Raw genomic sequence first — 24,071 nt, 5'->3', positions numbered from 1 at the left:
AAGGAAAAGTAAATATCTCAGCTAATTTTTACAACAGAAAAGAATCACTAACAGATATGCTCACTGGGTTTTAGGTCTCACTTGTGCTTCTCATGATAATCTGGTGTAATTTTTAGGCCAATGTTATTCATTAGCAAGTATTAGAATGTGTTGGTTGATTTATTAAAATCCTTTATGTATAAAAAAATAGGTAACATTCCATAAATGTAATAAATACAAAAGCTCTAGAGCACTCTAGGGGCACAGGTTGGCTTCTGATTTTCCCAGTGTCCACTCCCCGCTCCTCCCACCAGCAGTGATATTACTAAATAAGAGAGAAGATAAAGTTCAGTTTGCATGTTAAATGTACCTTCTTCCACCTACCCGCAGAGATAGTTCTCCTTCTTCTTCAAAGTCCTTTCTCAAGGTTACCACATAGGTGAGAAAAGGATGACAGGATATCAAAGGGGTTCACAAGTTCCCTGCTTAGCTCACATGTTCCACTATTGAGATTCCAACCTATAATCAAAGCACCAGATCCTGTCTCAGCACAGATTTAATTTAGACAAAGTCAGGAAGAAAAGTAGTATTGGATATGCTAAGGAAAAAATGGAATGCTGCTAGAGGTAGATCCATGAATGCAGTATTTTCTTTCTACTTTTTTTTAAATTTCAATAGATTTTTTGGGAATGAAGTATTTCCTGTCATGATATTCTCCTGTCTTAGGAAAAAGGGCCGTCAGAAAAAAGTGTCTAAAAGCTCTAGTCTCTGATATTAGTTTAGAAATGGGTAGTATCCTAATGTAGTCCAAATTAAGGGACAATCCAAATGCAAGGGAAAAAAACATTCAAATGTATAGCACAAACCTTCAAAAAGATTTTTTTCCCCCAAACACTCTACCTTACACTATGAAAAATTTAATTTCTTATTGTTTTAATCCCGAACACACATCGCCTATTTTCTCCCTTGAGGTTACTAAGGAAGTAGCATTTGACCTTGGTGAATGGGACACTCTGTACAGAAAACTTTCATCAAATTTTGCATTGGAAGTTATCATTTCCTTGGGATCAAAATTCACAAATTCTAGACAAAAACTTAGCCTAATTACATAGACTGTATATCATACCATTAACAGTTCTTCACCACAAAACTGTATATTTGTTCTTTTTAAACACTAGTTCTTTCATTCAGCAAGAAACGTTCACTGCTAGACAAGGAATCAATTTCTACAGTCTAGCAAAAGTGCACGTTTGTGAAGTTGGCAGAACACTTGCTTTACTGGCAACACATGTAATGTCATCTTGATTGCACCATATTAATATGGCTTCTTCAAAGTTTGTCAGTTTTAAAATACCAAACTCAAGGGGTGATTTAATTTTAATTCTCAGTGGTCCAGTATTTTTCGATTACAGAAAAAATTACTGAGCAAGCTTAACTACATTCAAAAGGATAAAAGGATAAACAACACAAGAATAAATCGGTCTTGCCAAAGCCTTAAACTGTACAGGCATTATGGAGAAGAAAAATTGATGACATCTTTACAAAGACCTACTCTTTCCTTAGCACTCAGACAGCATCTCATTCCTCATCACTCCATCTATCAAGGGTCATTTGAACGATTTCAGTGATTTATGCCACTTATTCCCAAGAGCACGGGAGGCAGAGACATCTGTTCTACCTTGAAAGGAATTGCATTACAAAGCCTAGATGCCAAAAGGGATATATGAAAGGATTCTATTAAATTAGCAATGATTTACTGCATTCAGGGCTACTGATCCGTTCCTCCTTCCTGAAGCCGAGGCCTTCCTTGGCTTCCCTAGACCTCATTCTCTTGGTTTTCCTTCTTTTTCTTCTGGAGTCCTTTCTCCTCTATAACATCTTACACTGTTTCTATGCCCCAGGCCTTGCTTCTCTATTCTCTCTCCCTGTGTGTCTCATCTGCTCTCATGGTTTTAATACTGGCCAGAGGCTAATAATACTGAATGTCTGTTACCAGCATAGAACTCATTCCTAAGCAATTTAAATGCAAGGCCATATAGTGCCTGACACACAGAAAAGTTTCTCAGTAAATGTTGAAAGAAAAAAATTAATAAATGAAATATTAAAGTAGATAAATAAGACTTAAAAGACACATGAGGAACTGAGGAGTCCTATACAAACTCATCGTAGAACAGTCAGTGCCACCCTGCCTTACCAGCTGACCACAAATATATTGTTGAGCCCAGGAAAGATCAGCAATGCCCAGCTTAGATCAGCAGAACCACATAGCCAACCTATAGCCCAAAAGAAATAAAATATATTTAGCTGGTTTAAGCCACTACGTATTAGAGTGCTTTTGAATGCAACACAATCTTAATAATTAACTAGTTCAAAGTCTGCTTTCCTGCTAGTCTTTAATTCCTCCTTGAGGGCAGAGATGTAATCTGTCTTATCATGCTGTGCCTAGCCACCATAATGCCTGCTTATGCAAGACACTCAATAAACATCTATTAACAAATATATCAGTTCTGCTAATGGTGATGAGAAGCACTCAGTTATCTGCCACCTGGAATTAGAGCAAATGGCCGCTGAACACAGAATATCAAAATGTGTTAGATAAATAAGTTATTTGTAATAATAAATATTAATTGAGCACTTACTGTTGACAGACACTGTCTATGCTATGCCTATGGTATCTATTTAATAAACCTCTATTATAAATAGGGATGCAATGGAGGTTGTATATTTAAATGGAGTCCTGGTTGGGAAGGGAGATAGACCACTTTTAAGACACCAGTAGCCATTCACAAAGAAAAAGTGGCACTAGAGGAAAAGGTCCCTAAACTATTCTGATTTGCTATGGGGATTTTTTTCTCCCTCATTAAATATTCTGGGTACATTTAACCAATTATCTACTAAGTGAACAGCTTACCTTGTATGCCAATTAGAGATTTACTGAATTAGTTCATGAATCTTCTAACATGGATTCTAAATGCTGTCTTCTCAGAGAAAAATCAAGTAAGGACAGAGGGGAAATGGCTGAAGAAGGAACATAAGAGAAAAGTTACTTGCTGGCAGCTTCTATAATCCCCACTTTTTGAAATGCCCTTTGTCCCTTCCTTGTTGCTTGAAAAGAACCTGATTTTGTTCACAGCCTGAGGCAGTCTGCTAGACAAATGTCCTCGCTGTATGAATGGCTTGCTTGAGCACATATTATCCCATAAAGGGCTGTGATTAATCTGGGCTTTGTTGGGCTGGATGTATCATAGAAAGGACTCAGTAGAGGGACCATGTGAGCTGCACTATTCTGCTTTTAAGTGTTTTTCCCCCAAATAAACTATTTTAAATAGTAGTATGTGTCCATTTGTGTGTGTGTGTGTGTGTGTGTGTGTGTGTATTCAAACCCTCTTTGAATGGCAACCAGCAACCACAAAGGGGCATGTTTCCCTTGTCCCAGTGTTTTGTGCTTTTGGAAGGGACAGAATCAACTGTGCCGTTATGAGGGCAATGGCAGGTCTCTGGTGGAGCTCAACTGAGACAGCTCCTGCCCTAACGAGGTCCTCTGTGAAGGTCTTACACCCAATTCAGGGTAAGTCACCTGTGCTCATGCATGGAAAGAAAGAGAGAAGCAGCAAAGAATCTCAATATGGATGTGTCATTTCCTAGAATCTCCCTGTATCTGTGGACAGACCATCGTCAAAAGGATGCCACACCTCTCAGTGCAAAAGATCACCACAATCCAAGGTGAAGACAAAAGTCTGGAGCAAGAATGAAATCTCTGAGCTCTCACTAGGAGTGCCCAAATCTGGAAGACCTATAATGGGCTTCCTCTACCAGAGTGCACTGCACCTCAGAAACACAGCACTCCCAGAACTTTGCATCACTCCTTCCCTCTTCTTGACGAGGGAGCTCACGACAGAATCAGTTAAGGCCTAGTGGTTCCAGGTGAACTATTTGTTTGAAGCATGACACCATTGAAGCAAGCATTTCAGGAAAAATGACCTGCACTTGAGATCCTATTTCTGCCCTCAAGGAGGAATTAAAGTGACCAGATGTTCATACAGGAAACAAAGGGAAGGGATGTGTGACAAATCTCAAGAATGTTGCTTTGTTTAACCCCTTGCCTACTATGTATCCCAACAATCAAACCAGGATGTGGGAAACACAAAAAGGAAGTCCTTCATTGGATGCACTGGGTAAGTATATCCTGCTGAGAGGTTAAAGATAGTTCTCCAGTTTTCTTCTTTTGGCTCTTGCCAAAAGTCGGTAAGATAGGGCTGAGCTCTTTTCTCTTTTCTTATGCCTAAAAGGAGTCAGGATACAGGAAGAGCTGAGACAGCACAGTATGGTGGAAAAGATCAGGCTTGGGAACTAAATAGACTTGGCTTCGAATCTCAATCAAGACACCAATTAGCTGTGTGACGTTGAATGAGAATTTCACATCTCTACACTCATTTCCCATTATGCCTTTCGAGACTGATGACACGTACCTCATGGGGTGGTTGGGAAGATTAGCAATAATAAACCTGAAGTACCTGGCACATAAAAGATGCTAAAACTTGTTAGCTAAGCATCTAACTATAGCACAGTATAGAATCTTCTGCACAGAATACATCATGAAAATTGCTGGGTCCTCCTTCTTCATGCTTTTGGAGGAAAATGGACCATTGCATGCAGTCCCACTCCTTGTACAAACTGCGAAGAATGATCTCTTAACAGTGACCCAATCCGGTGAGCAGGACATAATACTCATGTGCCTTAAGTCACTTCTCACTATGTAATGATACTTTTTTCATGCAGGTGCTTAGGTCGCCAGAAGATACTGTCTGAGACAAGGTTTTTAAGTGGAAGAAAAATTGACCTGAAGTAACCAAGAACTGCCCTGTGGCTGAGAAACTTAAACCAGCAGAGCGAATAGATTCCAACTCTGACAATGCAGATCGTAAAGTATTTTGACCAAGTCGAATGTCATAGGAATTTGCCCTAAAAACATATTTTTAAATTAAATCTGTAAATTTCTATTTTCTCCTAAGAACAAGTCAACTCTTGATTGTTTTTCTGACGGCAAGTACAAGGTCCCTCCAGCTTCGGTTACTTGGTACATCAGGCAATATGTCTCAATAAGGTATTACCCACACGACTAGAGAACAAAGTGGGGGCCCCTTCTAAGGCCACCTTTTGTTTGAAACACATTTTCATGTAACTGAAAGAAAACGGACTTTGGAGTGAGATAAGCTGCATTTCAGTATTGGTTTTACCATTTTCCAGCCAGGTGACTTTGAACAAGTTATTTCACGTCTGACTGTCCGTTTCCTCATCTATAAAATGGAGAGAAAAAATACCAACCTACTTACCTTCAAAAATTACTGTGAGAATTCAGATGATGTTACGTAAAGTGTTCGGCACTGTTGGGGGCCCATCAACTGATACCCTGAAGACTGCCACTTTGGCATGCTGAGAGACCCGAGAAGCTGCCACAGAATCAAGGTCGCGCTAACCTTGCCTTTTCTACCGGCTCCCATGCCAAATGAAGAGAGGGACTCTTCCGGAATTTCCCTATCTGAGCAAAAAAGCTTCTTTCCAAAAGAAATACAATCATCTTAAGTCCCACTCCCTAGGGATCTCATCAAATAACCTGGAGAGCTCAAACCATGGGAGAAGAGAGTGGGACTCATCACCACACACAGACAGACCTTTCATCCACTCTTCTTAAGGGACTATGCACAGTGCTCTCACTACATGTAGTAGTGGGCCAGTGGAATTGTGCTCTCTTCCCTTTCCCCCTTGTGGATCTGATCTTTAAGTCAATGTACCCTTGCTGTTTCCAAAGCTGGCCATGCTTGAAGGTTGTCCTAGAGCTGTTCTGAGAATATATATCTTAAAATAGTAGTTCCAAGAGATTACCTAAGAAACTTTATCTGCATAGGACAACCTTTACTCCTTTGAATCATTGTCTGAGCACTGGGTCTATTCCTTTTCCCTGAAAATCATCTACTCCTACAACTCTCATTTCCCTCTCCCCTATGAAGAAGGCATTTAAGTCGCAATCTCTTGGCCTCTCTTTGAGTTCATATTTCGTATGAATACGTGTATGCATAATAGTAACAAATTTGTTGTACTGTTCTCTTATTAACCTGTTTTCTTATAGTGCTGGCTGTTGGCTGTGAACATTTATGATGGAGAAGGAAGGGGTCATACCCTTTCCGTCCCTACCACAAATACTAAGTTCTGGATAACTATCAATCATCGTTTTCATTATTAATTACCTTAGGCTAGAGAGTAGGGATCCCATAAGTTATAAAAAATAATTCTTTGCTAATACCCAGATGTCTATGTAATATCTGGTCCTATGGGACTTGGAAAAGTGCTCAGGGCAAGTTTTAGTAATACTCCAAACAATGGTAGAAATTTGACTAGACAGGGAAAAAGCTAAACAATGGAATCAGCTCTTGAATAATTAAAAATGACATTTCCTCATTTTGACTATTATGGTTAATATGGTTTGGATCTATGTCTCCACCCAAATCTCCTGTTGAACTGCAATCCCCAGTATTAGAGGGGGATTGGATGATGAGGGAGATTTCTCATAAATGGTTTAGCACCATCAGCTCAGTGCTGTTCTCCTGAGAGTGAGTTCTCATGAGATCTGGTCATTTAAAAATGTGTGGCACCCCCCACCCTGCTCTCTCTTCCTCCTGCTCTGGCCATGTGAAGTGCTGGCTCCTGCATTGCCTTCCGCCACGATTATATGTCTCCCGAGGCCTCCCCAGAAGCTAAGCAGATGCCAGCATCAGGCTTCTTGTACAGCCTGCAGAATACTGTCTGAGACAACGTTTTTAAGTGGAAGAAAAATTGACCTGAAGTAACCAAGAACTGCCCTGTGGCTGAGCCAATTAAACCTATTTTCCTCATAAATGACCCAGTCTCAGGTATTTCTTTATTAGTCACTGTCAGAACTGACAAATACATAGGTGGAAAGGCACATTCTCTAGCCTAAAGAAAGCAGCGTAGACAAGTGAGCTTTTAATATCTTTTATCTAGGAACAGATCTATTGCATTTAAATTGAATTTAAGTATTCATTAATCGCTCCACTATTTGTACGCCGGGACCAAGTCTTCAGTTCCTTAAAGGTAAAGGTCATTTCATCTCCTCCTTTTGAGTGCTGCACTCCACCTAATCTTAGGCGTATAGAATGAGCAAGTACCTCCTGTGTCCCTTCTGCTTATGACAAACTCTTGCTTTCACAAAGCTGAGGAAGGACTGTGGAAGAATTTTATTTCTTTACACTTAAGATCACTTTTTAGCACTACAATTTGTAATAGATAACAAATGCACTTGTGGCGCAAGAGTGGGGGAAACTGAGCATATGGAGAAGCCACGGAGGGGAGCAGGCATGGGTTTTAGAAGCCAGAAAAACTAGGTTCAAATCAAGTCCTCCCATTTACTGGTAAAGTGACTTACTCTTTCTGCACCTTAGTTTGTTGATCTGTGAAATGGTGATAGCAACCCGATCTGACAGGGTTTTTGTGATCATGCTTCTAAGGGGCTATGCACAGTGTTGGCACTGAAGATGTGGCCCAGTGCAAGTACGCTCTCTTCCCTTTCCCTTTTGTAGATATAGTCTTGGGGCCAATGTACACTTGCTGCTTCCAAAGCTGGACATGCCTGAAGGTTGTCCTGGAGCTGTTCTGAGAATATATATCTTAAAATAGCTAGGGCTCATAAGTAAAAATTTGCTAGCACATGGGTGGAAGTGGACAAGTGATTTTCATGTGTTGGAGTGAGCGTGGATATTGGCTGTGAGGCAAGACAAGGGTAAGTGCTGATAAAATGCAGAATGTAACGTCTCCTGTTTAACACTTTCCCAGTGGTCACTATTCAAGGTGCTATTCTTAAGCACACTAAAAAATGCAGTGGAGTATAAGAAAAGAATATCAGAATCCATGTAGTTTAAAATGCTAGGAATGATTTATAAACATGGATAGCAATGAAAGCCTCCTAATCATGTCAGAGTCAATTTTCATATACAGGCTGCTGTAATCTTTTTATGTTGCAGTAGCCGATTACATTTAGATGATAAGGGCAATGCTTCGATGATAGCAGCCTCTGGTGTAACAGAGAGAGAGATACCCGGGTTACAAGCTGCTTGAGTCAAGCTTTGCAATCTTACTCTAGAGCAGTAGCAATCAAGTAAAGAATTGTCAGTACTTTTCTGGCATATCGTGACACCCTTTTCTCCTTCTCCATCTTCTTGTTTAAGTACAGTTATATACACGGCTTCTGAGCAACTCTTTGACCTATATGTGCAAGCTGCATCAGATTCGAAGAGCAGAACGTGTTTCAACAATTGCTTGCAAGAAAGAATGTTGGTCACAAGGTGGCAGATTACCACACACTTATGGAGAAGCCTAATTTATTTTCTAAAAGCACAGAGTGGCAAAAAAGTAAGGAAACTTCAGAAAGGTGTGTATGCACACATGGTGGGAAAGATGGATACCTTACATGGCCATAAGTTCTAAAGGTCATATAAGGGCTGCCTCTGCAGCTGAGCCCTCTATCACAGGGCACCTTTTGAAGAGGCCCATGCAATCAGCATGATAAGATTCCTGGATTGACAGCTGACATCACTCAGCAGACCTTATGCCAAGGCGATTATTTCCTAAGGCAGTGATTTCAACCCTGTTAGCACATTATAATCACTTAGGGAGATTAAAAAAAAAAAGTACCCCTGTTGAGCCTACACAACAAGAAATTTTTTTCCACTTATAAAGTCCTTTTTATTTAATTGTTTCTTCTCAATAAATATTTCTTATCATGAAATAATTTACAATAAGGACATAGAACAGAAACATTTTATCCGTATAATAACTAATAACTAAAAGTTGAGTATCTCTTATTTGAAATCCTTGTGACCAGAAGCATAACAAGAGATTTTGCAGGTTTTGTTTGTTTGTTTGTTTGTTTGATTGTCAGGTTTTGGTTTGATGTTGAGCTCAGGCAACAGTAGTATTTAAAGATCCTCAGTTGCTTCCAATGTACAGCCAAGCTTGAGAATCACTAATCTAAAGCAGTGTTACTCAATGTATGGTAAACAAACATAGCACTGCTCTGTGAACTATGTTACTTAATACAATTCTTATTTAGTTCAGCTGACATTACTTTTCACAGCGAGACAACAATACTTTCTTCACCAAGGAAGCAGTGATTTACTTTCTGGCATAAGATCCTTATCTAGTCATGGATTGATAACAAACAATTTGGGATACATGAACAACACTTTGAGGAGCATTTCTCTAAAGATAGTAGGTGGGAGTCAGAGAGGAAGGGAACAGCAATCATTTTCAAAAGTGTGCTACTTGACATAGCTCATATTTGATGAGAATACACTGCTTAGTAGAACCAGCAGGGCCTTTCCCAAAGTGTTACTTGGCAGATATTTATCTGTATTATCAGTAAAAGGGTCCAGTAGCTGGAAGATGCTGTTTACCACTGAATTGCCTAAGGTAGACAGCTTCTTAATCTGCAAGACTCTTTAAAATCTTTCATATACTCATATGCATTGTGACTCACTAGGAATGGTGTATAATTTGGGAAACATATGTTTGACTTCAAATGCTGTCTTCTTACATAAATGTATGATCAATGTTGCATGAAATAGTATTGGAAAACGTTGATCTGATAACTATTTAAGAACCTGTGAAAAAGAGTATAGTTCACTCCCGTATTCTCTTCAACCAGGCAAGTGAATTGTCATTTAAAACAAAAGACGGGGTGAAAATTGGAGCAGAGGGAGCAGAACATTCTTGTGCATCTCCTGAATAGAGGTACACTTCTAACATCAGGATTGGGCTGGATTTGGGGGAATCAACTAGTCTTTCAGGCTATGCCTTTGTTGGACATGGAACATAGCCTAGCTGGGTCATACCATGCTGAGTCCAGAAGGCAGAATTTCTTAAGCGGTTTATCAACTGGCTGGGAAGAGAAACAAACTCCAGAAAAGTTGGCAACACAATCCCTGATGTCTTGGCCTTGAAAGGGGCAGCACCCACATGGATGTATAATTTCCACATGTTTTCGAGTATCTTTGATTTTGACTTTTTAAAATCAAAATCACCAGCATACACTGTCATTCATCTAGTAGAACTTTCAAAGCACTTTTGCAGATAAGTATCATTTTAAACATAAATGCCTGAAACGGTTCATTGGTGCTGGCTTCATACAGGAGAAATGTGTGCTCCAAGTATTAACTAAGGAAGACCTCAGCCAAGAGAGTTACAAAGGAGAAACAATTTTCTCTCAAGGAAACCACCAACGTGATTGGAACACATAAGATGAAGGGAGAGGAGAGGTCAGTTGCTTTAAAAAGTGAATAATATTTTATTTTATTTTATTTTATTTTTTTATTTTTATTTTTATTTTTTCTTTGAGACGGAGTCTCGCGCTGTGTCGCCCAGGCTGGAGTGCAGTGGCGCGATCTCGGCTCACTGCAAGCTCCGCCTCCCAGGTTCACGCCATTCTCCTGCCTCAGCCTCCGAGTAGCTGGGACTACAGGCGCCCGCCACCACGCCCGGCTAGTTTTTTGTATTTTTAGTAGAGACGGGGTTTCACCATGTTAGCCAGGATGGTCTCGATCTCCTGACCTCGTGATCCACCCGCCTCGGCCTCCCAAAGTGCTGGGATTACAGGCTTGAGCCACCGCGCCCGGCAAAACGTGAATAATATTTTAAAGAATGAATGGTTATTAGTTTCTACTGTAAAAGCCAGCCTCCAGCCTAGAGACTGAATGGAGATGCATATATTCAATAAGCGAATGATAAATGTCCATCTTATGAAAGTGAATTACTGGCTACTATACATACTCCTTGATTAGACTGTAAGTTTTCCAGAGAGTAGAAACTATCCCCAAAATATGGCTTAATTTTGTGTGTGCTGCCATAAGGTAGGGGAAATAGGAGGGAAGAAAGAATGAGTTTCATTGCCATTGCTGGTTTCCTAATGTTATCAGGACATAAGCTGTAAGAGAATCAGAATTAAATACTTTGTGGGGAGAGGATCGTGTTTACTCATTGCTAGTGACCAAAGCCACCAGATTTCTGGCATTAATTTGGACTAATTTTTTTTTTTTATCTTTCTTGTGACTCTTCAATTAAGCTGCCATTTGTTTCAATGAGCAAAGAAAATTATCTCGTGTCATTTTGACATCATTCAGGTCATGAATCAAAGGCCGGGTGGCCCTAAGTCATGGAAGAAAAAAAGTGACTTTGAAATAAAAAGGTTGAGAATACAGTCTTCTTATCTCTTCAGAGTCACCAGAACGCATGGTCCCATGCTTTTCAAGTTCCAGTGTACATGTGCAGGATGTTCAGGTTTGTTACATAAATGTGTGCCATGGTGGTTTGCTGCACCTATCAAACCATCACCAAGATATTAAGCCCAGCATGCATTAGCTACTTCTCCTGATGCTCTCCCTTCCCCGCATACCCCCACCTCTACATGCTCGAGTGTGTGTTGTTCCCCTCCCTGTGTCCATGTGTTCTCATTGTTCAGCTCCCACTTACATGTGAGAACATGTGGTGTTTGGTTTTCTGTTCCTGTGTGTTAGTTTGCTGAGGATAATGGCTTCTGGCTCCATCCATGTCCCTGCAAAGGACATGATCTCTTTCCTTTTTATGGCTGCACAGTATTCCACGGTGTATATGTACCACATTTTCTTTATCCAGCCTATCATTGATGGGCATTTGGGTTCATTCCATGTCTTTGCTACTGGGAAGAGTGCTGCAGTGAACATACGCATGCATGTATTTTTATAACAGAATGATTTATATTTTTTTAAGCATATGCCCAGTAATGGGATTGCTGGGTCAAATGGTATTTGTGGTTCTAGGTCTTTGAGGAATTGCCACACTATCTTCCACAATGGTTGAACTAATTTACATTCCCACCAACAGTGGAAAAGAATTCCTATTTATCCACAGCCTCACTACCATCTGTTGTTTCTTAATATTTTAATAATCACTTTTCTGACTGGCATGAGATGGTACCTCCTTGTGGCTTTGATTTGCATTTCTCTAATGATGCAGAAAAGGTCTTCAGTAAAATTCAACACCCGTTGATGTTAAAAACTCTCAATAAACTAATTATTGAAGGAACATACCTCAAAATAAGAAGAGCCATTTATGACAAACCCACAGCCAAAATCATTCTGAATGGGCAAAAGCTGGGGGCACTCCCCTTAAAAACCAGCACAAAACAAGGATGCTGTCTCTCACCACTCCTATTCAACACAGTATTGGAAGTTCTGGTCACACCAGTCAGGCAAGAGAAATAAATAAAGGGTATTCAAATAGGAAGAGAGGAAGTCAAATTGTCTTTCTTTGCAGATGATGTGATCCCATCTCTAGAAAACCCCATTGTCTCAGCCCCAAAGCTTCTTAAGCTGATTAGCAACTTCAGCAAAGTCTCAGGATCCAAAATCAATGTGCAAAAATCACAAGCATTCCTATATACCAACAACAGACAAGCAGAGAGCCAAATCATGAAGGAACTCCCATTCACAATTGCTACAAAGAGAAGAAAATACCTAGGAATACAGCTAACAAGGGATGTAAAACACCTCTTCAAGGGAACTAAAAACCACTGCTCAAAATAAATCAGAGGACACAAACCAATGGAAAAACATTCCATGCTCATGGATAGAAAAAGTAAATATGTTTAAAATGGCCATACTGCCCAAAGTAATTTATAGATTCAATGCTGTTCCCATTAAACTACCATTGACATTATTCACAGAATTAGAAAAAAACAGTATTACAGTTCATATGAAACCAAATAGAGGCCGCATAGCCAAGACAATCCTAAGCAAAAAGGATAAAGTTGGAGGCATCATGCTACCTGACTTCAAACTATACTATAAGGGTATAGTAACCAAAACAGCATGGTACTGGTACAAAAGCAGACACTTACAACAATGGAACAGAATAGAGAAATCAGAAATAAGACCGCACACCTACAACCATCTGATCTTTGACAAATCTGACAAAAACAAGGAGTGGGGAAAGGATTCCCTACTTAATAAATGGTGCTGGGTAAACTTGCTAGTCATATGCAGAAAATTAGAACTGGACCTCTTCCTTGTACCTTATACAAAACTTAATTCAAGATGGATTAAATACTTAAATATGAAACCAAAAATATCAAAACCCTAGAAGAAAATCTAGGCAATGCCATTCAGGACATAGGCATGGGCAAATATTTCATAACGAAAACATCAAAAGCAATTGCAACAAAAGCAAAAATTGACAAATGGGATTTAATTAAACTAAAGAGCTTCTGCACAGCAAAAGGAACTATCATCAGAGTGAACAGGGAACTTATACAATGGGAGAAAATGTTTGCAATCTGTCCATCTGGCAAAGGTCTAATATCCAGAGCCTACAAGGAACTTAAACAAATTTACAAGGGAAAAACAAAACAACCCCATTAAAAAGTGGGCAAAGGACATGAACAGACACTTCTCAAAAGAAGACATTCATGCAGGCAACAAACACATTAGAAAAAAAAAAGCTCATTATCACTGATCATTAAAGAAATGCAAACCAAGGCCCCATGCTTTTCTAATAGAAAACGAATGTCCCCTCAATTATTCTAAAGGAGACAGACATGGAATCTAGTTATGTCTTTCCTGAAAGTCAAGATATTTTCAGTTGACAAGCATCAGAGGTTATTACCCAACTCTAGCTTAGTGACAAAACGATTTAATAACCACAGTTTACTTTTATTTAATTATTAATTCAAATTGACGCTGACACATTTTTCTCGAAAGGAAAATTAGTATTAAGATGAGAAAGGTACAACGGGAAACAACGGTGTTGAAAAAACATGAAGATGAAAAACATTTCCCTCAGCATGTTCCTTAGCATTCCTCTGACTTCCTCCTCTCCCATCATTAAGGCAAGCCTGATATTCATGGTGACGTATACTCTTTCTGGAATAACCCAACGCATTATCAGAGTAATGGACATGGTAGTTACAAATATACCCCCTTACCATTTAGCATGAAATTTTGCTTTCTCTTGGTTGGTGGAAGCTGCCATACTTTATCATCAGTCTCCAGTACACATTCTCTTCTCCAACCAAAGCCACAATGATTGGATGGCTCTCTGAATAAAAAGCTTACAAATGCCCTAAGGGAGAGACAGAGTGTGTGTGTGTGTGTGTGTGTGTGTGTGTGTGTGTGTGTGTGAGAAATCACATGAAAACAGGACTATAGCAAAGAGCCCAAATGCCTGATAAAAAGATGGTGACAAATCACCAAGCTCTGTACTACTTTCCTATGTTGCATTAATTTCTTCACATTTACTATGTAATCAGAATTTTCAACCCTAAAAGCAAATGCTGGGAATCCATGATTTACTTTTCCCTGTAGATTTCCAGCACTATCTACTTGCAAGCATGTTTACCTTGGTGTGATTCTCTTTAACAATCTTCGAACATCAGTAAAAGCACAAGGAGTGGCATTTAGGAAATGACAACTATGCTAATATTAGACTGGCTTCCAGGAGTTACTCTAAACTAGTGATTTCATTTTGGCACACATGGCATAGAAAGATAAAGTGAACAAAAAAATAAAGCTATGAAGCTTATACTTTCTTTTGCCAAAAGGCTCCTGGAACGGTAAGAAAAAGATTTTGGTAATGATCTCCACTCTCCATGTGGCTTTCTTTTAACAAAGAACATTGCTGGTACTGGGCCAAATTAGACTCTCGGATACTTGTGTGCACTTCTTCAGCCAAATTCCAGCACTCACATAATATTATATCATAAGTGGTTTTTATAGAAATAATCGTGTCACTGAAAATCACAAATGTTTGGAACAGATTTTAAAAATTGTTTCGGAATTGGATATTCATAAATAGAAACCTGGTTTTGCCAAAGTGTAATTTGGCCTTCGTGTATCCTGAAAAGCCAGTGAGCTATTTCAGTTCCTTTATGTATCATTTTATATGGATTCTGAGGGCCCTGGACATAATACAAAAATATCTTTAAAAAGATGGGTGACTATAAACAATGTTAAATTATCTGTAGCAAATCGTAAGAGGTCATAAACTGTGAAAATAGCCCAGCCCTTATAAACCACTGACAAACAAAAGGAACAGTAAGACTTTATCTATACTAATTAAAAAAGAGTTGGATAATTTTTATCAATTTAGTAATTCCAACTGTATCATAAACCTGTTTAATTTAATTAATCGTTTCTAAAGCTTATGCAATTCAAACATTTATTTCCCCAAAAGGCTTAAATTTTTTTTTAATTTTTCTTTTGGGGGTTTTAACATTGCATAAAAAAATAACCTCATTAGAAGAGGTTATACTAGTATGTTGGCATTGCATAGACCAAACAATGTATGGCTTAACCACCCTGTCCATTGCCTTCACCTGCTGTAGAATTGGTGGGCATCCACAGCCAAGGTCAGTTAAGGTCTCATGTTTTGGCACGGAGACCATGACAGGGAATATCTCTTCAAAATGTTTCACATAACAATGAAATGTTTCAATGTGTAGACACAGTTTTAATGCAAAACACTATCCATTTGTAAAAAAAAAAGAGGTCTTTTATTTCTACTAATTATAATAAAATATTACAACAACTTTAAGAGGGAACTGAACACTATAACTTATGGCAATTAAAAACCAGTCCTGCAAAAAAATCTTCCCGGTTACCAGAATGACCAGTGAACCCTTCCAAACCCACAGTTACTTCACCTCCTGGAAATGATGAGCTTCAATATCCTACATGAAGTAAGCATGTTAATTTCTTGGCAATGTTTCCTTATTTATCCAAGGTCAGCTCCACAGCATGTTTTCTTTCGCCCCCATCTAAAGTCTTCTGAATCCTGTTAATTTGTGTAGAGATCAAGTGTTTTCATTTTAAGGTCCGAGTTCACAATTAGATTCTGGGATCTTGCTTGCCGGGGTACAACAAGATTGCAAATAGTATTTAAACGTCATCCCAGAAAACCTCTGACTTTAACACTAGTTACAAATCATTCATAAGAATAAAGACAGAAATATTAGCTTTGATATCGTGGCAGGAAGACCTGAAAGGAGGGCAAGACTAAGGAAAATCTCCAATCTGAAAGAAGACAACGCCCATCATCACAGTACACAAGTGAAAGGATGGCAGCCCCATTAAACACAATGGCAACAGCTCAATATGTGGATTAAATGACAGATCAAAAACTACCCAAACTTTGTAGAAGAGAGTTGAACTGCTACCTATTCTCTTAAGAATTCTCTATATCTGAAAATATTCATAACAGTATTGACAATACACTCCAGATGGTACTTGAAAATAACAGATCCTGTCAAAATGGTATGTAATAATAAAAGGAATGGGGTTTTAACTGTTTTTAAAAATCTGAAATATTGTTAAAAACATTTTAATTATGTAACTGATTGCTTGACTGAATTTAAACAGCTGCCTCTTAACTGGGTTATTTTTCTTAACGAAACCAAATTTTGATTTTTGGGCTGATTTGCAAGTACAAAAACTGTGTGTGTGTGTGTGTGTGTGTCTGTGTGTGTGTGTATAATTTTTAGAGAAAAAAAGCAGAGAATATTGGAAAGTAGTATATATAGTAAAGTAATTGTCACTAGTTAAAATTTTTTATTTAAATAAAGTACAAAATAAAGTTAGTATCTTCTCCACTAAACAACCAAATGATTGCTTTTACTCACTGTAAAGGTTCACCATTTATACCTCCAGATGAATATGTGTGAAAATCGGTGGTCACACTCAACGTGAATAGTTTACATACCAAAGTATGGGTAGAATATAAATATGAGTGCTCTATTCTATTGTTGAATTAAACACAGATACATGTAGGCTTCTCATTGTCTCCCAATGATTGTCTAAAACTCTGTTTGGAAAGAAGAAGAGGGGAAACTTTGAGTTGTGAAGTTTTGCTTCCAAAAGTGTGGACTAGAGTGCATTTGGAGAAATTTATTTACTCACCAAATTTTAACCCACATGCCAGTCTTTCCCAGATCAGAAAGACAATTATCTTAAGGATTCCTCTAATGATGCAAAAGGGTAACTTGAAATAGAAACAAGGTCGCTTTTAGAAATTATACAAAAACCACAAAAGTATACACCAACTGCCAAAGAACAGGTGAATTGTCACTTCCAAATGTCATTCATTGGTAAACTGCCTCAATGATACTTAATGTGAGGGGAAAATGGGCTGTTTAACAGTAAGTATCAGCATTTACATTATAATTCTCAGATGTTATTTTGGAAGCTGGAATGTTAACAGATGGCAATACATTTACCACATTTTATTTGTAATGTGAAAAATACTCCTCTTTGATAGATGCAAAAATGTTGGAAACAATGAATAAATACCATTTCTGGCCAGACGAAATACTTTGAAGGTATATTTGTGATACGGGTTGCAGTGAGTACCTTATTAACCTCAGTTTAAGTAACAGCAAGTAGAGTTGTCCAAACCTGTACTTGAGCTGAAAAGAAAAAGCAAACTACTCATAGTTTCCTTTAGGCATGCATTTTACCATGGCAAAGTGCAACGGGGCGTGCATTATATAGGTAATCTGGACCTGCTTCAGCAAACTAAGTAGATCATGAGCATTCGTCGAGTGCAATGCAGAAGCTGTATGGAGTGAAGGAGAGTTGACAATTTTTGAAACAATCCTCTCATTATTTCATTTTAGAAGTTTCATTCCTCAGCTGACTGCTGCTTCAGGAATGCAAGGTGATGGGAACAGACTTGGCCAGATGTTGGCAACAGAAGCAAGCAACTTTGCCAGCCCAAACGGGGCAGTAAAATGACAGCAACTGAAAATGTTTCAGCTGTGAAAAGCAGTGTAACGCTGTGCGCTGTGCCAGAGATGACCATATTATACAGCGTCCCATCTGAGACTGTATAACACTTTCACCAGCCAGCCAGGGGGCCTCCTAGCTATGGCAGGATCTGAACAACACACAGCACACCAGAGGGCAATGCACAATCCAAAAGAAAGAGAAAGAAAGAAGAATGAGAGAAAACAAGCAAAACACGCGTCTGTCGTGCACAAACCTTCCGGCTCTGTGTTCTCTTTGTGGTGTACTTGCTTCAGCGGGCAGCAGAAGATTTCGTGACACTTAGCACGAAAGGGGGACTCTTTTTTCTTTAATTCCGCAGATTGGATGGAATCTTGTCGTAACATAATGTATTCCTGTGTGCCAGGGGGGGCGTCATCCAGAACTGTGGTCACCACATAACAAAATGAACTCAAGTTAGAGCCTCAGAAAAGCAACGAATGTCTTAAATCAAATCTACTCCCAGGGAAGACTAAAACAATAGCCCTAAGAAAAGTTTCAAAGAAAAACATCTCATAGCTTAGTGATTTCATTTTAACGGGCTTAGTTTAAAATACTAAAGCCTTGCAAACAGCTACTCGACTATCTATACCTCTGTTGCTAGTCCAATGAAAACAGTGTTAAATCATACCCAAAGTGCAAAAACATATTTTAATATGGATACTCATGTCGTATCTAAATCAACACCATGTAGAACTTAGAGGTTTCAGATTGAGATACGATATAAATATGTATAGGTTAAACTGGCTAATGTCCACCCATTATCAGTAAATTTGCTTCTGTTTCTTTTCTTGGTCTGCTCCTGGTGAGGTCCTAACTTCCAAGCAGTATACACGGAGACAGACAGAAGAATCCAAGTCACTGCTCTTGACTCTTTGATTTCCAAAGAGAACTGAAGCTGTTGCAAACATTCTTCAGATGTTCAAAACCCCTTAATGAAGACAAGAGATTCCAGCTGAGAGCCCATGAAGTAACACCTGGTCAAAGGACTACCTTGTTGGATTGTAAAAGAGCCAGACCTATTTTAATAATTTTGGCCTTGAAGTATACACCAGGATCCTCTCAGTCCACATTTTCTTTCTAGGCTCTTTATATGCTTCCTAAGTGTATCACTCGTGTTTTTGAATCACTATTATTTTTATTCCCTGCAAAAGCAAGATATCTGTCTTTATAGGGTTCACTGCTACATTCTCTATTCCGAAAACCTTCCATGAAAATAGGTGCAAATTTGATCTGCATTTTCAGAAACAGGGAACTGACCCCAGCATGAATTTTTCTCTTTCACACCCTTCCCAATGAGGCCATTCCATTTCACCTGAAGTCAGTCAGTGCCTCCAAAGCTTTGATTAATGATGAGCTGACTCATTCTACTACCTGAAATGCATACACTTAACATGCATTTAGGAGGACTGATACTACTAGCAAATTTTTTGTGGGGTGAATAATGCCGTGGTGTTTGTAAAAAAAAAATAAATAAATAAACAAATAGTGGCTGAATTTAGTTGGGATATGAAGCTTCTGTGTTGGGTAAAACATTCCTAGCTCATTGGCTGGGATCTTAAGGGGTTTTAAGAACTTCCTTTCATGTTAAGGAAAAAATGGTATAAAAACCAACATAACTTTTAAATTAGTATTATGAGTTTAGAACAAGTTCTTCATAGGTTGACTCTATGAGGAATTGTTGTCTCCCTTTATAAGTCATTAAATTATGCAAGATGGTGATGAATATTTTAGTCAGTTCTCTATTTTCCTCTAGCATTCAGCAGCAGCAATCAAAAATATTATATAGACACACCACGATAGCTTTTTCTGGAGAGAGTTCCCTTCATCTACTAGGAATGTGACTATAACTTCTTAGAATCTCGTTGAATGCACATCTTTGCTAGTAACAGCTGCTATTCAAAACATTTGTAACCATTTCCTGCCATGAGCAGATAGTTATGATAATATAGACACTCATCAAATTCCAGCATCACAGCTGAAGACAAATTCTAGTTTTACCATCCAAAATATTTAAATAAAACTCCCCAAATTGGAACTCTTTAAAAAAAGAAGCACCCACGATTATATGGAATCTGAGAAATTCCATTTTCATCCACTGCTGTATAGAAAACATGTAAGACTGAAGGACAATTGGAGGATAAAAGAGAAAAAAAATGACTTTTTGACAATGCATAAGGAATTTGTTATTCAGAAGTATGTGACAAATAACAGTAAACTGTCTTCCATTTTCATTGTTCAATACCAACAATGATGTCACAAATGGGCATTTCTGGAGATTAATAGTGGACTGAAGCTAATAGCCTTTGGCTGACTCTCCAGCCATCAGCTTTTCCCAGCTGGTCATTAATTCCCAGAAAATGCCTTGTACTGGCATCATTATTGTTTAATTAGATACAACTGGTTATCTGTAACACACAACAAAATTCTAGTGAAAGCTACATGCTGACTGATACAAGTGTTAACCCCCAAATTCATCACGATGGGAAAAACATGAGGGCCATAAAAGTGCAGGATAATTGCTTTCCACAAAATTCTCCCTGTCTTCTGTTCTTTCTTCAAATTGAATTTAACAAGTGCAAAAGGTGCCAAGATGAGAGTGTTTAAGGAGTCATCTGAACAATAACCACAGGCACAGAACATTTCCTTGGAAATCGTGAACATCTGGGAGTTAATGGGTCAGCTTTGGGTCTCAGGCTGTCTCTACTCAATACCTCAAATGTCAGTCAATTCAAGCAAAACAGAAAAAAAAGAGTAGTCAACCAACAGTAGCTTGATGTTATGTTGGCAAAAGAGCTAGAAACACTGATTTTTTAAAAACCAGAAGTGGCATTGTATAGGCAACACATTACTCTGGCTTATAAAATCTCTTTAATTGGAGATATTTTGGATGGGAAATTAAAACTACTATATCAAATGCACATATTCCCAGGGCTCCCTCAAGTAGGAGAGTGGCTATATGTGTGGTTGACAGCAGAAAGAATGAAAGATGACTTCCCACAAGACTCCAGCAGTAAAACAGGTGGGTAGCTTTGTTCTAATTCCCTAAGAAAGTGATGAGGATGCAATGCGTCCATGGGGTACCAGCTCTAGGAAGGGAAAGGGAGGCTTGCAAAGAATCCAGCCCATTAATATAGGAAAAAGGAATGGGTTTCTTTTTTCCCTGGCTTAGTCCAATATTTTCTTCCATTTTACCCAATCTGGTACATTCCCTTCTTACACATGACCTCTATCCTCAGACAACCACTCTTGCCACTGGTCATTTGAACCATTTGTCCACCTTCCATTCAGTGACTCCTGCTGCCCTACCCAAAAATAGATGTATCCAGTCTTGGAGATGGACAAAAAAATTCCAGTGATTAGGTAGACATTAGATTTATACAAAGCTCCCTCCGATTTCAGAAATTCAACTTGACTCTTCAAGACACATAAGGTGGTAAAAGTGGCTCAGGGTTTATCTCTGGATCTGGAAGCCCCATGGTTTTTGAAAGGCTGCTGAGCCCCATGAGAACAGCTGCCAAAGAGTAGGCCTCTGGGGGAAAATTTTGCCCATATAGGCAGTGCCCCCAGCCTTGAAAACACAGCCCTCCTATTCAGGACTCCCCAGTCTCACAGGAGTAGTACAGAGTAGGAGGACACAAGTGCACACGTGCAAATCCACACATCCACAGACACACAGACATTGACCGGTGGCATACTCAGACACAGAGGTGATAAGAATAAGTGACTTTAGTGGTGGGATGATAGTTATAAACACCACTTATAAAAGAGCTACTTCCCATTGCAAATGCTGTTCCACTGACTAACCATCAGGTTGGCAAGCTTGCATGTAGATTTGGTTTCTCAGCAGCAGCAGTGCTGTTCTGCCATTGTCAAGGTCAAGGACACAGTCAGGGAGCAGTCATGGTAAGACGGGAGAGTTTGATGGACTCTAAGCCTGCTGACCTGACCTAACGTACTCATGTTCACAGAAATACAGTATTCCCATTTCAAACTAGAGGTAAAGAAAGAACCAATCTATAGAAACCTTAATCTCTGATAGAATAAAAAAAATTCCAATGCAATGTATCCTTTAAATATATTTTAAACTAAATAAGTGAATCATTTATCTTTCCCATAGTTGGAATGTCTTGGTTTACTCTATAAAAGGTCTTGATTTACTGTATAAAAGTTGTATCAATAGACATAACATTGGCCTCATAAAAGAGCTACCAAAACATTTACTACATGACAAACACTGTGATGCAATCCTCTATGTCATTTCAAACAAAATTTCTTTAGAGATAATTTAATGCCACTCCTTTGTTTTGAAACATAAGAAAAATAAATCTCAGGAGGGGAAGCAACTTTTTACAAGTCACATAGTAAGTTATTGAAAAAGCCTATGCTGTAGCCAGCATTCCAGTGTGTTTGTCAACAAGTCTAAAGTAAGACAACTTTGGCCGGGTTCGGTGGCTCGCGCCTGTAATCCCAGCATTTGGGAGGCCAAAGCGGGCAGATCACCTGAGGTCAGGAGTGCAAGACTAGCCTGGCCAACATAGCAAAACCCCATCTCTACTAAAAGTACAAAAATTAGCCAGGCATGGTGGCACACGACTGTAATCCCAGCTACTTGGGAGGCTGAGACAGGAGAATTGCTTGAACACAGGAGGCAGAGGTTGCAGTGAGCCAAGATGGCACCACTACACTCCAACCTGGGTGACAAAGTGAGACGCCGTCTCAAAAAAATTAAAAAAATAAATAAGAAAACTTTGTAAAAGCATCAACACATTAGTCAGTTACTGGGTTCTTCAGTATTTTTTAGCTTCCAAGATTACCCCTGTCTCCAAAAAACCTTTTCCTTTACTCAAAGACAGAAAAGCAACCAGAAACAGCCTAGGAAACTATTTTGACAATGCCACAGAGGCATGTGCCCCCTCATCAGGCCACTATAATTTGCAACCTTTGCTGGCTTCAAGCTGGAAGCAGTTAACAAGCCCTCAATTACTTGATGATGATGCTGTTTGCCTTTAACTCTTCTGAAAGATAACGCAACATAATTAATGATACATGATTTTAAATCAAAGCAAATCTGAGATCTCCAAGGCCACAGCAATGTAGGCAGCAACGGGACTATCAATCAAAATTATTAGACACATATTAGTGACTCCAACAATAAAATACTTTAAAAATCTATGAAACAGAAAAGATGGCAAAATATACAGATTATCAGATGACCTTAACTCATCAGAAAGAGAGAAAAAATGGGGTAATTAGAGCAATTACTCTTTCATATTAGTGAGCACCTGTCATGCTGAAAAGTGCATTCAACTACAAGATGTGTAGGGTCAAGACCTCCATTTTTCCTCCCAGCTAACCATCTACTTATCTCTATATAAGATTTAAGCTTTCCTGCCACGATGAACACTATGAAGTTAGCAGGTTTAAATGTGCATGAGTAATTTAAGTAAATAATTCACTGAAGGGAACAGATCAGTACTAATGGTCTTTCAATTTGTCCAAGGTAGAAACAACTTTTAAATGTTTGGAAATTTCAGTTACTTTCTCCTTTGCCACCTCCCTCATTCTCCAAGCATTACTAGATCTTCATCCTATGTTTCTTCAGGCTAGCTTGCTCTTTTCATGTTAGAATGAAATGCAAACTTCCTACCCTGGTGGCCCCCCCACCTCCTGAATTTTATTATATACCTCTCTTCTGGCTCACGTTAGCTTTCCATTAGGATCCAGAATACGCCAGGCTTTCTCCTGCCTCAAGGCCTTGTACCCCTTTATGTCCTTCAAATGGCCCCTTTATGTCCTTCAGGGTTCCACTAAAATGTCACCTACTCAGAGATGCCCTTTTAATCACCTTAAGGAAGTTTCAATTTGTCACAATCTATAATTACTTCTATATGTATGTATTTGTCTCTTGTCTGGCTCTCCCTACAAGAATATTAGCCCCCTGAGGCAGAGACATTCTATGTCTCATTGACCATTGATATGTGGGGCCAAGGATAGTGCGTACTCATAATACACACAAGCAATTCTCCTTGACCTATGTAGCCTTCCCACGATGCCAAGACATATGGTCAGCTCCCTCTCCTAACTCTTCATTTCCATATACGTTTTAAGAAATGTATCTTGTGGTGCCTTGGGACAGGTTTTTGGTTATCATCACGGACCTTAAGTAACAAGATCGATGATCATTATTTTGACATATATCTTTTCTCCACAACTTGAATGTAACCTCCCAGG

General features: G+C 38.9%; 1 protein-coding gene across 1 annotated transcript in view; it reads right to left on the bottom strand.

Annotated features, from left to right (window-relative positions):
- The window catches only part of FGF13 (fibroblast growth factor 13), a 220,040-nt gene extending 201,718 nt beyond the window's left edge, over positions 1-18,322 (bottom strand). The window contains exon 1 of the mRNA XM_031660623.1: positions 18,055-18,322. Within this exon, the coding sequence (XP_031516483.1) occupies positions 18,055-18,184 (130 nt within the window). The 5' untranslated portion in view covers positions 18,185-18,322. The remainder of the gene's footprint in view (positions 1-18,054) is intronic.
- Between the last annotated feature and the right edge of the window lie 5,749 nt (positions 18,323-24,071).

The sequence above is a fragment of the Papio anubis genome, chromosome X (assembly GCF_008728515.1).
Source record: "Papio anubis isolate 15944 chromosome X, Panubis1.0, whole genome shotgun sequence".
Lineage (NCBI taxonomy): Eukaryota > Metazoa > Chordata > Mammalia > Primates > Cercopithecidae > Papio > Papio anubis.
This window is presented reverse-complemented; position numbering and strand designations above follow the sequence as displayed.